This window comes from Ovis canadensis, chromosome 21 (assembly GCF_042477335.2).
Source record: "Ovis canadensis isolate MfBH-ARS-UI-01 breed Bighorn chromosome 21, ARS-UI_OviCan_v2, whole genome shotgun sequence".
NCBI classification, from domain to species: domain Eukaryota; kingdom Metazoa; phylum Chordata; class Mammalia; order Artiodactyla; family Bovidae; genus Ovis; species Ovis canadensis.
The window spans coordinates 41,908,478-41,923,131 of NC_091265.1; the positions used below are offsets into that span (position 1 = coordinate 41,908,478).

The 14,654-nt window shown below is 40.5% G+C and overlaps 1 protein-coding gene across 1 annotated transcript in view; it reads left to right on the plus strand.

Annotated features, from left to right (window-relative positions):
* SPTY2D1 (SPT2 chromatin protein domain containing 1) overlaps positions 1-14,654 on the plus strand; it is a 19,449-nt gene continuing 4,795 nt past the window's right edge. The window contains exons 1-4 of the mRNA XM_069565043.1: positions 1-300; positions 9,696-9,810; positions 10,894-12,423; positions 13,993-14,170. Of these exons, the coding sequence (XP_069421144.1) occupies positions 241-300; positions 9,696-9,810; positions 10,894-12,423; positions 13,993-14,170 (1,883 nt within the window). The 5' untranslated portion in view covers positions 1-240. The remainder of the gene's footprint in view (positions 301-9,695; positions 9,811-10,893; positions 12,424-13,992; positions 14,171-14,654) is intronic.

The following is a 14,654-nucleotide window of genomic DNA, read 5'->3' on the forward strand; positions in this document are numbered from 1 at the left end:
GAGCCTGAAAGCGGAAGTTACACCAAAGACTCGCGAGGGAAGCGGCGGGCCTGAAAGGATACTGGCCTCTGGAGTAAAGTGGGCGGGCAGACGAAATTGGAAAGCGCCGGAAGTAGTCGTGCAGAGGAGGGGTGGGAGAGAGGCTGGCCAGATAGATCATTAGGCTGTTGCTGGTCGCCTCGGTAAGGCGCCCTCTCCCTCCTCTGCGAGAGGCTGGCCCAGTCCTCCTCCTCGACCAGAATGGACTTCAGGGAAATTCTCCTGATAGCTTCCAAAGCGCAGGGTGTCAACAACGTGCCGGTAAGTACCAGCCGGGGCGCGACTGTAGGAGATCCTGGTCTTCAAGTTCCGAGTGTGTGGTCCTTGGAACTTCAGGAATCAGCACATCCGCTCCAGGAGAAGAAAGATCTGGACGCCGTTTTTTTTTTTTAAAACTTTTGGACATGTACTTCTGGGTACAGGGGGGTGAAGTTACTGGGGGCTTGAGATAAGCAAGCGGGAGAGTGCTGACGAGCAGATTTGGTTTGTTTCGGCTTAGTTACCCCTACAACTTGAACTTTGCGTTTAGGGTATTTTAGAGTTGCGTGAAAGTTGGTGAGTAGAGCCGTGCCTGGCACGTAGTGGAATCTAATGCTCGTAGTTTCTAGCTTCGGCATAAACTTCAACCCAGAGATTGGGGAGTTCAGGAATATTAGGGGCTTGGCCTGATAGTTTTTGAGCTGATTTTCCGCTGATCTTTGGGTTAAACGTTTTGTGATTTCCCGAACAAGTTTTTTGACTTGTGTTCCCCACCCACTCAGCCAACCAGGTGATTGAATTATCACCTCCCTAGGAAGGGAGTGTGAGTGGATTCCACGAAATTTTGGCCAACAGAAAGAGAGAAATAGTTTGAGCTTCCGTTTACCTGTGGTCTTCCAGATATGTTGTTTGAAATCTAGGTCCCATTTACCCTATGAGGTTTGCTAATTCGCTGAGCGGTGTAAGACTTTAGTAATGGGTGGTGGTGGTGAGGGCCTGGTTTGCGAAGGTGTAGCTGTTTTGCATAAACTAATCATTTCAGGATCCTCAGATGGTACCACAGCCCCAGCTGTAAACCGATGAATTGCATTGTGATACCTGCGGTTTGAGCGACGAGGTGTGGAGCTCAAACGGCGCTCTTTTTAAGTCAGTTCAACTAGATCTTATTAAGCTCTCATGATGTGTTCTGCATTTCTTAGATTTTTGTATATTTGCAGTATTTTTTTTCCTCTCCTGTGCTCATTCTTTTACTCATTTGAAGATACTGATGTAAAAATAACTGGTAAATAAAACCGACATTGATCAGTTTATTATATGTATTCACATCCCATCTCAAATACTCTGAATGATCTTGAAGTTATGAAACCTTGAAAGACAGAATTATTTTCTGCCTCTGTAAATTTCTTAGGCAAGTCAATATTGGATCTAGTAACATTTATCTTTGCATAATTGGGTCCATATTTCTTTCTACATCCTCCTCAATTTCAGTGGAGATCAAAGAAAAATAATACTTACCCTGAGGCCCAGGACTATCTTGTGAAAGAACCAGTACCAAGTTAGTTGTTTCTTATTCTAAAAACCAAATTGCTGACAGAGAAGTACATATTTCTAGAGTGGGAAATTTCAAATTATGTCTGTATTTTGGAATATATACATTATTGATCTATGATTGGAATAACAAAGATTGGAAGCAAAAGGAAAATGGGTAAATTGGTGAGGTCATTTAAAATTTAATAGATGATTATAGGCATATACTTCATGAAAGTATGTTTTTCCCTCCCACTCATCCCAAAAGCTAGTAAGCCTGGAGGTTTCATGTATTTATCAGCACTATAATCCTTATCTTTTTACTTCAGATGAGAGTAAAACACAAAAGAAATTATTGAGGAATAGAGCAAGATTGTATTAAATTTCATCCATGATCTTAAGTCATCTGATTATTTTAAGTTATTTTCTTTATCAGCTCCAAGTGAAACCTTTTAGCTCACACTATGAGTTCTGAAATCTAACATTTTGCACAGTGGGAGAGTACTACAAAGCAAGTATCCTTATAAACCAACATCCAAGTCAAACAGCATTACAGTATACACACACCACACACACACCACGCAGACACACCCTGCTTCACAAATACTGAGTTATCCATCCTTCTCTAAGGGCTTGGTTTGTATTTCTCTTTTAGCCATCTTTGTCCCCACCTTCCATTTGGATCGTACCATAGTTGACTTTCAATTTCAGTCATCAAGTTCCTTTGTCACAACTTTGTTACAGAAAGGAAATAAACTGGCGTTTATTAGACTAAAATCCAAAGGAGGCTAAAATCTGAAACACCTGTACAGCCACTTTGAACCCTTTATTTAAAGAAATGTCTACTATATCTGACTTGAAAAGCAGTGAACGGTTCCCATTTGGGACGGCTTTCGTTCATATTGTTTCTTTTTAAGAGAAATAGTTATCTGTAAAAGATTTTGGTTAAAACCAAAGGAGGATTGCATCATGCCTTTTCCCAGTGGAAAACTGAATACAAAAAAACCCCACAGCTGATCAAGGTGATGTAACCAGTCACTGTTATTAGCTTTGTTTATATATAAAGGGGAAAAGATATTTTTGGTAACTTTACCCTTAATATTTTTCTCACTGAGTTCCTCTAGCAAAAGCAAGTTTCAAGTAACTATAATTGATGCCTTGTGGTGCACAAAGCAAGATACATGGTTTTTCTCACAGTCAGACTGAAAACTATCCCGGGCAAGATACTGTAACTGTGGTGTGACCCTGAAATCAAAAAGTAAAGAGGAAGCCTTCATATGGTATTAGACATATAAGGATTTGGGGGTCTGTGGACCCTTGAGGTGAACAGTAAAATGAGTCAGTTTTCCATATACATATATACACTCTTTTTTAGATTATTTTCCCATATAGGTCATTACAGAGTACTGAGTAGAGTTCCCTCTGCTATGTATGCATGCTTAGTCACTTTCATGCTCGACTTTTTGTGACCCCATGGACTGTAGCCTTCCAGGCTCCTCTTTTCATGAGGTTCTCCAGACAAAAATATTGGAGTGGGTTGTTATTCCCTTCTCCAGGGGGATATTCCTGACCTATAGATTGAACCTGGGTCTCCTGCATTGCAGGTGGATTTTCCACATTTATCATATATTTGTCTTTCTCTGTCTTGACTTCACTCAGTATGCTAATCTCTAGGTCCATCCATGTTACTGCAAATGGCATTATTTCATTCTTTCTATGGCTAAGTAATATTCCATTGTATCCAATCCTCCTTTATCCACTTCTCTGTCAGTGGATACTTAGGTTGCTTCCATATATCTTGGCTGTTGTAAATAGTCCTGCAGTGAACACTGGGTGCATGTATCTTTTTTTTGCATGTTATCTTTTGAATAATGGTTTTCTGTGGATGTATGCCCAAGAGTGGGATTGCTGGATCATATGGTAGGTAGTTCTATATTTAGGTTTTTAAGGAACCTCCGTACTGTTCTCCATAATGCTTGTACCAATTTACTTTCTTATCAGCAGTGTAACAGGGTTCCCCTTTCTCCATACCCTCTCCACTATTTATTGTTTATAGATTTTTTGATTATGGCCATTCTGCCTGCTATGAGGTGATACCTGATTGTAGTTTTGATTTGCATTTCTCTAATAATTAGTGCTGTTGAGCATCTTTTCATGTGCTTTTTGTCCATCTGTAATATTCTGGAATCTCACGGAGATTCTGTTCTCTTTCCCATCCCTACCTAGGCAATCTCTTTATGAATAGTAAGGATAATAACAACAGCAATTAGCATTTATAATGCTTACTTTGTGCCAGGCACTGTTCTAAGCACTTTCTATATATTAATTAGTTTAATTATCATAGTAACCATATAAGGAAGGTTGTTTTACAGATAAGGAAACTGAGGTTCAGGGAGACGAAGAAACGTTTCCAAAGTCACACAGCTAATGAGTGGCAGGGCTAGTAATGGCAGAGCAGAGAATCTAGTCCAGGCAAAGTGGCTCCAGAGTTTCCTTAATCATGACCCTGTGTTGAATGAGGAGAGTCTATTGGAAATGGGGTGATGAGGAAGGTTGTCATCTATGAAGCCTGAATCCATCTAGTTCCCTACCCCCAACTCCAACCTAATAGAGCCTTAGGCAGTAACCCCGTTGGTTTTTTGATGACACTTCTCTCAGTACAGTAAAATCTGATGGGAGAGAAATTTAAAGGCTAAACTAACAGCGTTTGAAAACTGGTGAATAGAGATTTACAGGCTGTTTGGGAGAGTGCCAGCATGGTTAACAGAAATGGGGTCTGAGATTGGGGGAAGGTTCTGTGATGGACTTGTTTGGAGTAATGGCATTGTCTAGGAAGCAGATGGAAGTTAAGGAGGGGCATGTAGAATGAAGTTAGAGCTAGAGATGAAAGTGTTGGGATTAAGTTAGAAGTGAGGCACATTGTAATAGGAAAACTTTTGCCCCAGAGTCAGGAGATCTAGATTCTAATTCAGTCTTTGCTACAAATGGTATGAGTGATAGCCAGTAAATATACAGTTGTCCTTTTGGGGCCATTTCTAACATGAAGTTGAACTAGAGACTCTGAGGTATCTATCTGATACTATACTTTATAATCAAGTATAGTTTTATAAACAGTAATACTAAAATTTGTATTTGACCTCTTAGCAGTCTTGAATAGCATGCTTTTTGGTGCTTTTATTTTCACCCTCTTAGCCACCCAGGTAAGCAAGCCTAATGCATATCACTGGTTTTCCAGGCTTGCATTCATTCCTTGACTACGATGTATTGAGAGGATTGTAGAAGTTGTATAGTCATTAAAGTTAAGGATATATCCTTTGAATATTTCTAACTCTGATTTCTAACCAATGATAAATCTCTATATAAAATCATCAGAATATTTATTTTCTACATTTACAACAATATATTATCTCTCGAGTAAAGAAGAACTTTCAAGAAGGAATTGCTGTTGATTCCTATATATTAATAACATATTTGGTGAACATGTATTTCCACACTGAAAACTCTTGATTTTCTTAATCAGACTGTGACAGTATGGTTTCAGTGCAAGGAACACATATGTTTAAAGTGACTTAATGTTTTCTAGGTCTCTTGGCTTCAGAATTACAAATCTTGGCAAAATCTCTGATACTGCATTTAGAGGGCATAAGTTTCACTGTTGTGGATCATTCACTGGGGCCCAGCAGAATGACTGAGTTGGCCTGCAGTGTAATATAATGGATACACTTAGGATAAAAGAAACTCTTGTCCAGCTGCTTTTCATGAAGCTCAAACAATGAAACAGCCTGGTGCCTTGAATCAGATTCAGAATTGATGGGTACATCTTGATGTGTTGCCGCTAGAGCTAAATGTGACCATCTGATGTGGGAGAAAGTGCCAAATAGTTCTCCTGCCGAATTAAATGGCATACAGTGTAATCCCAGCCTGAAGCTTTCTTTTAAAAACATGGTTCTCTGCTGGGCGCCCCATGAGGAGGAAGAAAACTGTCCAGTAAAATGTTCTATTACAGCAAATCTGCTAATACCAGGGTCTGACTGCAACCCCTGTTTCAAAAGTCTAGCCAGCTCAATGTTAAGAAGGTCTATAGTGATAGACCCAAGAGAAAGGAAAGCATTCGTTCACAGAAAACTTTGTATACATATGTTCACAGAGCCTTATTCATAATAGCCAAAAAGCAGAAACAATCTACATATCCATTAACTGATGATTAGATAAATGTGGTATAAGCCATAAAATGAAATATTCATCCAGAAAAGGTGTGAAGTACTGACATATGTTACAACACGAACCTTTAAAACATTAAATGAAAGTGGTAAGATATTAATACAAAAGACCACTGCAGCAGTTAGGGTTCTCCACAAAGACAGAACCAGTAGGATATGTTTTAGGAAATTGGGTCACATAATTGTGGGGACTGGCAAGTCTGAAATTTGTAGGACAGGCTGGAAACTCAGGCTGGAGTTAATACTGTAGTCCATCAGGAATGGGATGTGAATAAGGTTTGCCATCTATAAAACCTGAATCTGTCTCGCTGCTGCTGCTGCTGCTGCTGCTGCTGCTGCTGCTGCTGCTGCTGCTGCTGCTGCTGCTGCTGCTGCTGCTGCTGCTGCTGCTGCTAAGTTGCTTCAGTCGTGTCCGACTCTGTGCGACCCCATAGACGGCAGCCCACCAGGCTCCCCCATCCCTGGGATTCTCCAGGCAAGAACATTGGAGTGGGTTGCCATTTCCTTCTCCAATGCATGAAAGTGAGAAGTGAAAGTGAAGTTGCTCAGTTGTGTCTGACTCTTCGCGACCCCATGGACTGCAGCCTACCAGGCTCCTCTATCCATGGGATTTTCCAGGCAGGAGTACTGGAGTGGGGTGCCATTGCCTTCTCCGTCCGACTCTCTACTCCAGCCTAATAAAGCCTTGGGTAGTAACATATTTTGTGATGACACTTCTCAGTGTCCAGTAAAGTCTGATGGGTTAGAGTTTCTCATAGAAGTTCTGGAGCAGATAGAGAAAAAAAAGTTTTTTCAATTGGAAAATCTTAGATACTTTGAATATTCACTAACCTATATGAACAGGGAGGCCTGGCATGCTTCGATTCATGGGGTTGCGAAGAGTTGGACACGACTGAGCACCTGAACTGAACTGATATAGTATCTGTGGCTTCTAGACTTTATTTTATGATGCATTATCAATCACTATGTGTGTACACTGGATGCATGATTTCATTTATATGAAGTGTCCAGAACTGGCAAATCCACAGAAGCAGAAAGATTAATGGCTGCCAGGGCCATAGTGAGGGGAATGGGGAACGACTGCTGAAGGGTAAGGGATTTCTTTTGGGGAAGGTGAAAATGCTCTGGAAATAGTGGTGATGGTTGTACAACTCTGGGAATATACTAGTACACACTAAATGGGTGGATTTTATGGTTTGTGAATTGTATCTCATTGAAAATGTTTTAAAAAAGATCACTGTCTCTGGAGGCTTAGCCCCCCTTTTTTTTCCTGCCCCAAATGTCTACGTTTTGATCTAAATTTTGCCTAAGAGAATATTTTAATATTCTCCTGGTATCTGCCTTTGAGTGCATCGAGCTACAGAGGATGTAAGAAACTATTAATTATGACTCAGCTCAAGTCAGTAAATAAGATCAAGCCTCATCAAGTAGGACCTTGTCCTACTTAAATTGTTTCCCAGCAGACCCACAAAATAAGACATTTTATAGATTTATTGAATTCCTTCTCCATCGTAGGGACAGGACAAGGACAGCAAAATTGTTGAATTCAATGTGAGCCCAGCTTAGTAAGTGTCCTTAAGGATTGGAGGTCTTTTTTTAAACAAAGCTGAATTTGAAATTGGCATGTGAATTGATGAAAATAGGTGTATACTTGGAAGAAAGCTAAGTGACTCTTTGGGATTCTCTTCTGAGTGAATCCAAGTTCCTGAACCCCCTCCCTTGCTGCTTTCTTGCGTTCCACCTTTCTGGGGTTTATGTTCCTCGGTGTTTCCCAAAGTGCGGTACACATAGCTCTGGCTGTCACCATGATTTTAGGTGACTCATAAGTACTTTTTATTCTCATAGATGCATATTTTTAAATTATATTTTGATAGAATTTGGGAAAATAGAACTAGCCTTTCAGACCTGTCATTTCATGAGTATTATTGCTTGAGGTAAAGGTGCAATAATAAGTCATGGTGTTCAATCTACATATTTTCTTAAAATTAGTAAATAATAATACAGTTGGCATACTAAAAGGGCAAAATCATGACAGTGATATGGGAGTGGCTGAAGCTTACTAAACACAGTATTAAACTATATCCCATTGGCACTATTTTTCTCTTTTGGTGTCTCTAATCAAAAATACATAACCCACTACCTACCTATTTAAGTGCCAGGTTAGGGGAAAGATATCGACCCTGAAATCAAATTAGGAAGTGCTCATTTGCTGTTGCAATACCTAGATAACAAACTAATCCTATTTTAAGTAACTAACATTAAGATTGGTATTTTGGGGTAGGGGACCCCTATATTAAGCTTCGATTTGGCAGGTGAATCTGGGCTGTATAGTTGGCAGGGAGGGAAATATTTGGAGCTTGGCAGCACAAATGCACCCTTCTCATATATCTACCTGATGTGAGTGCGTGCCTCTGCTTATGAGTTTGTGTCTTATGCAACTTGAATCATCTTCACAGTAGCCCTTCTGTTAAGAAAATGTGCATTTCCTATGAATAAGGCCGATGTTTGAGGTTCTTGTAACCACGACAGATTTTATGTCTATATAATTAGGTAAGCAGTATTCTCTTTCTCCTATCTTCCTTTCCCTCTCCTTTTCTCCTTTAAACCTTGGGCCCCAATCCACTATGGAAAGGGCCTGCAACTGAATTTACAAAGATAGGGACTTGTTAAAGAATTTCACTGTGGCAGCCAAGGCGACTGGGAAAGGAATCTGGATGCTCTCTTGGGATTTCTCTGTGTGAGGGACGTGTCAGGTCTCAAGCATTGCCATCATGCAGGATTTTCAGGTTGGATTAGGGCCTGCTTTCTTGGCCAGCTGCTTCATGGGTAGACTAACTTAGCTGGAACTTCCAGCCTGTTTCAAGATGCCTTCTGTTTGGCAGCTGTATAGTAAGCAGGAGTCCTTTGGCTTTCCTCCAGGAATTTGATACACATTTTGGGAGTCACTTTTTTGGTTCCTTAGTAGCTCAATTTATTCTTATAGGTTAACGTTTCTTTTTAAACCAGCACAGCAGCAAGGTTGAGTGGATAAGAATGTCATCTGCCTAAGATGAAAGAAGGGCATTAAAAAATTCTTATTTCCTAGCCTGTAAGTTTAATGTGAAATGGTCCTAGAGATTAATCATCCTGGTCTGAGTTATTAGCTCTGTTTAATTATACTTCTCTAATGATAATTATAAAATGAAAATATTTTTCCTTTTATGGTTTAAATTAGCGTTATTCTAGTTTTAGTCATTTCCCAGTGCAATTGCATAAAAATCAAAGATCAGAGAAATACCATCTGTTCCAAGATGATGTTAGTACCTTTTGGGTGATCTGGAAACTTGTCTGAAAGGATTTGTGTGGAGAATTAATATTTAATGAACATAGAGCTGCACTTAAAGGTTACAGAGACTTGGACCCTTCTTGAAGCTTCAGTTTCTTTGAAATGCCTTTTAGCTATGGTTTGCCATCTCCTTTGCCCGAGATCACAGTAGGATCTCAATATTTAATATTGTAGGCAAGATAACCAGTGTAGCAGCTGAAAACCATGAGTTGGGTACTCAGGAGGAAAACAGTTGTGATAGGTTTTTCTACCGTAGACTTGGAAAGTTCTGAAAAAGGATACTCTTTTAAATCAGAATTCTAGAACAGTCTGTTTTAGTGGTGATTTTTTTCAATTCCCCCAGTCCAGGTACCTTTTTGGGAAAACAGCTTGAAAATGATGTTTCTGTGAGTTGTTAATTTATATATTGTTGAAGATGTTTGAAGAGACTCTACACCTGGAAACAGGCATATATAATCATTTTTAGTCTGAAATTTTATAGCTGAGCTTTCATGAGGGTTATGTGGTCTTTTAATTACTCAGAATAGGTTTTTTAGTCAACATTTAGACCTCTCTATTGTTTCAGAATTAATTGTGTGTAACTTTTACTCTGTTTTTATTTTCAGAAAAGATACAGTTTGGCAGTGGGACCTCCCAAAAAAGACCCAAAAGTTAAGGGTGTCCAGTCAGCAGCTGTCCAGGCTTTTCTCAGAAGGAAAGAAGAGGAGCTCAGACGAAAAGGTATGAATCTATAGCCTTATTCTCAGTTCTAAAGTCTTCTGTCTTCACAACTGGCTTGTAACTAACCATGGGATGCTTGTAATATCGTAAGCGGCTAATGGATTTGTTGTGTATGTATCTGAGTCAGCTGTACTTGTAGTATTACATATGTTCTTATGTTGGTCATTTGTATAGATATTATCTTTTATTTCCTCTTAAATTAAAAGCCTGTTGAGAATCGTGACCATATCTTCTAATTGATCATATTAGCAACTCCAGTAAGAATTCCATTCTTTTACCTTGGTTCTTTTTTTTCCTTTGTACTTTTAATTGATGTGTCGTTGATTTACAATGTTGTATCAATCTCTGCTGTACAGCAAAGTGACTCAGTTATATTATACACATATAGACATTTAAAAAATATTCCTTTCCACTATTGTTGTTTTTTGTTTGTTTATTTTTGTGGGTTTTTTCCTTTTTTTTTTTTTTTTTTTTGCCTGTACTGTACAGCCTGTGGGATCTTAGTTTCCCAACCGGGAATTAAACCTGGGACCACAGCAGTGAAAGTGCTGAGCCCTAACCACCAGACCACAGGAAACTCCCTCTTAACCTTAGTTTTGAATCTGTTTCTACCTACTTTGTATTTTAATTTTTTTAAATATAGAGAGTACTATCTAAAAGGTTAAGATAGGGATAGTTTTTGAAAACCAGTAAACTCAAGCAGTAGTTTTACTTCATGCAAATGACAAGGAAACTGATTCAGTAAGTCTGAGTATCCATTGATTCATAATAACTATTACGTGGGTACTAGTATTCTCTTAACTTGGTATATTTATTTAATATGAACTATTTTCTGTATTTGAAGCTAAAAGCCAAGACTGTCTCTTGCTTAGTCATATAGAAAAACCCATATGTGATCCACTCATTGTGTAAAGATGACTCATTGATACTTGTTTGAATGACTTCCTCATTTGATTCTTAGAAGTTTTCAGATTTCTTCAAACTGTAGCTTGAATGTTGCTTGGTTTCGGCCACCTACTGATTTCAGATAAACGTACAGTTTTATCAAGACCTTGGAATAATGTGTTGTTTTGTCTTTTTCAGCCTTAGAAGAGAAGAGGAGAAAAGAAGAACTAGTGAAAAAGCGAATTGAGCTAAAACATGACAAGAAAGCAAGAGCTATGGCCAAAAGGACAAAGGATAATTTCCACGGTTACAATGGGATTCCTGTTGAGGAAAAGTCAAAGAAGAGGCAGGCAATGCAAAGTCACACTAGCCAGGGAGCAGACCAAGAGTACGAGATGGAAGAAGAGGATGAATTCTTAGAATACAATCAAGCAGAGTCAGAGCAGGAGTACGAGGAAGAACAAGAACCTCCCAAAGTTGAAAGCAAACCAAAGGTCCCCCTTAAAAGTGCCCCACCAGTCATGAACTTCAGTGATCTACTCAGGCTGGCTGAGAAGAAGCAGTACGAGCCAGTGGAGATAAAGGTCGTGAAGAAGACAGAAGAGCGGCCTATGACTGCAGAAGAACTTAGGGAGCGAGAATTCCTTGAACGAAAGCGGAGGAAAAGGACACCTGAGACAGATGCAAGACTGCCGCCAACCAGAAGAGCACCCTCTCAGAAAGAAGGTGTGGGCACAAAGCTTAGCAGAGGCTCTGGAGACACGCATCCTCCTTGCAAGGGTACTGTCCTTCCTCATCCTGAGAAGAAACCCAGACCCAGCCCAGCTGATGAGAAACGCTTGCATTTGTCTTCGTCCAAATCCGTGCCGGGGGAGAGGACCAAATTAGCCCCTGGCAGTTGCTCCCAACCCTCGCTTCATGAGGGCCGTGATAGACCTGTTTTTAATGGGGCTGGAAAGCCCCACCCCAGCACCTATTCACCAAGTGTCCCAAAGACTTCTGCTAAAGGGCCTCAGAAATCAGCTACCGAGCACAAAGCCAAAAAATCTCCTCCCCATCCTAGCCATTCCAGGCCTGGACCCATGGCCACCCCACACAATAAGGCCAAGAGTCCAGGTGTCAGGCCGCCAGGCAGCAGCTCCAGCTCAGCCCCTGGGCGGCCTAGCATAGGGACTGCCCGGCCCACGGTTAGTTCTGGCCCCGTGCCCAAGCGCCAGAATGGCAGCTCCAACTCAGGACCCGAGCGATCAGTCAGTGGGAACAGGAAGCCAGCCAGTGACTTCAGTCCCTCAGGACGGACAGTCAGTGGTACAAGTGGCCTTGGTCGACCTGCAAGCGGCTCAGGCGGCCCTGGGCGACCTGTCAGTGGCTCCAGTGGTTCTGGGCGACCCGTGGGCAGCTCTGGGGGCCCTGGGCGGCCTGTAAGCAGTCCACATGACCTCCGACGACCAGTGAGTGGCTCAGGCCCCCCTGGGCGGTCAATCAGTGGCCCTGGCCGGTCAGTCAGTGGCCCAGCTCCAGCTGGACGACCTGTCAGCAGCTCAGGCCCCGGTAGACCAGTGAGCAGCTTGGGACCTGGGCGAACAGTTAATACCTCAGGTCCCCCTCTGAAGCCCAAATGCACTGTTGTCTCAGAAACAATTTCTTCCAAGAATATAATCAGCCGGCCCAGCAATGGACAGATGAATGGAATGAAGCCATCCTTATCTGGCTACAGATCTGCCCATGGTAAGATTTCCCCTTATCCTAAAAGTATTTATTTGTCACTAGGAAATTGGGAAGAATGCTTTGTTTTATAGAACCAAAGATGCTGTGAGCTCTTCTATGTGCTTTTCAGTGTATTCTTGTGTTGATAGAATCCTGATGTTTTGTCTGCCCTATGCCAGAGAGTTCCTTTAATAACTATGGCTTGGAAAAGTCTTTAGAAAGAGACTTATCTGGGGCCCTGTTTGTTCACCTCTGTAATGTCTCCAAGTGCAATAAGCTTAGCTATGGAATTTATATGATAGGATAAGTGTATATTGTATATGCCTTTTGTGGTTTGATAGGATAAGCATATATTGTATATGCCTTTTGTGGTTCAATGAATGAATTCATCTTTACCTCTTCATGAAGACTGTAAGTGCCTCTCTTCAGGGACTGGAGTGCATTTATAAGCTTGAAGCCTTTTGATGCATAACTGATTCCATCAAATATTGTTGAGCACCCATGATATGCCAGGAATGATTCCAGACTGTCCCTGTGTTTCTGTTCCTCATTGTGGCCCTAGCTACCAGTCCTTTAGGGATCTACTGTCCCAAGGTATGGGATCATTGTTGGCACCTATTAACTGCTAGATCGTCATTTCTACACGGTAGTAAGGATTTGTTGAAGCAGTTGTTAGACACCATGGAGAATATAAAAAGAAACAAAAGATGGTATTCCATGTGTTAAACTTCCTACTTTTGTCAAAACATTGGTTCTCAACCAAGGACAGTTTTGATCCCCGGTGAACATTTGACAACATCTGGAGACATTTTTGATTGACACAAGTGGGGATGGGATGCTACTGCCATCTAGTTGATGGAGGCCATGGATGCTGTCACCCTTCATTGTACAGGACAGCTTCCTCATAACCAACAAACAGCTGACCCAAAACGTCAAAGCGCTGAAGTTAAGGAGTTCTGAGCTAAGGAGATGAGCCACGCATATTAAAAACAGCTGCAGAACAGCAAAGAGAGTGCCTGTAGTCAAGGGCTAGGAAGCAGCTGTTCCCAGATACTAGTCTGTTGATCAGTGCCTGGCTTTTGCAAAATGACAAAAATAAGGTTGGTGTGGCAAGTTTTTCCTTTTAGTCAGACTTGCTCAGTTCGAACAATGATCCATTTCTGAGAATCTTTCATACTTCACTGGACTTTTAAAAACTGTAATGGAATTATGATCATAAATAGACTGTTACCTTTGGTGTCTTTTTTTGGCAAGATTAAAATTTGTGTTCCTTCAGTGATTTGTAACTTTTTTTTTCTTTTTAAGAAATTTTTCTAGTCTTTTAAATCCAAAAGAACAGAAACTACTAAGCTAGAAAAATGTAACAGTTCTGGTAAGCCTTGGGACAGACAGAAGTTGTATTCCTTGTTGAGTACCATGAAGCAACAGAGAGGACTGGAGTAGTGAATTCAGCTGGCTGGGGGCCAGCCTGCTGGCTCTGGTTTTTGAGGCTGCCATCTTAATAAGTTCTTAGTATCTCAGCTTGCATAGGACTTTGTTGGGACTATTAAATTTTACTACTCTTATAAATAATGGCCTTTTTATTCTTAGGTCCTCAAAGGCTTCCCTTTCCTAGTGGTTACAAAAGGCAGCGAGAATATGAAGAGGAGGAAGATGATGAAGAAGAAGAATATGACTCTGAAATGGAAGACTTTATTGAAGATGAAGGAGAACCTCAGGAAGAAATATCCAAGCACATTCGAGAAATCTTTGGCTATGACCGAAAAAAGTAAGGATAAAGAAGATTTATATATATATTTTTATATATATTTATATATAAATATATATGTGTGTGTATATATAGACTTTTATTTTGAATAATCCATTCTATGGGAGAAAAATAAACATTAATAGTAGAGGCATTGAATACAATTCTTAATTAGGAATCCTTCAATGATTGTTTAGATTTACTTTTTTGGCACTTGGTATTTAAGAATTATTGCAAAATTATGTAGTTACTTGTATAAGGGCCTATTTAACTGTTGTCCTTATAAGATGTATATTTGATAAGAGTGAAGCAGCTTGGTATAGTAGAAATAGATTGGCTTTGAAATCAGAAAACCATCCACAGAGCTATGTTGAAAGTCTGATCTGACACCTGCTTTTCTTTGGTGTAAAAGCTCTGCAGAAGTGTGGTGCCTGAGGAGCACCATGGAACCAACAGCACTGACATCACTTGGGAACTTGTTAGAAATGCAGGCTTGCAAGGCCCC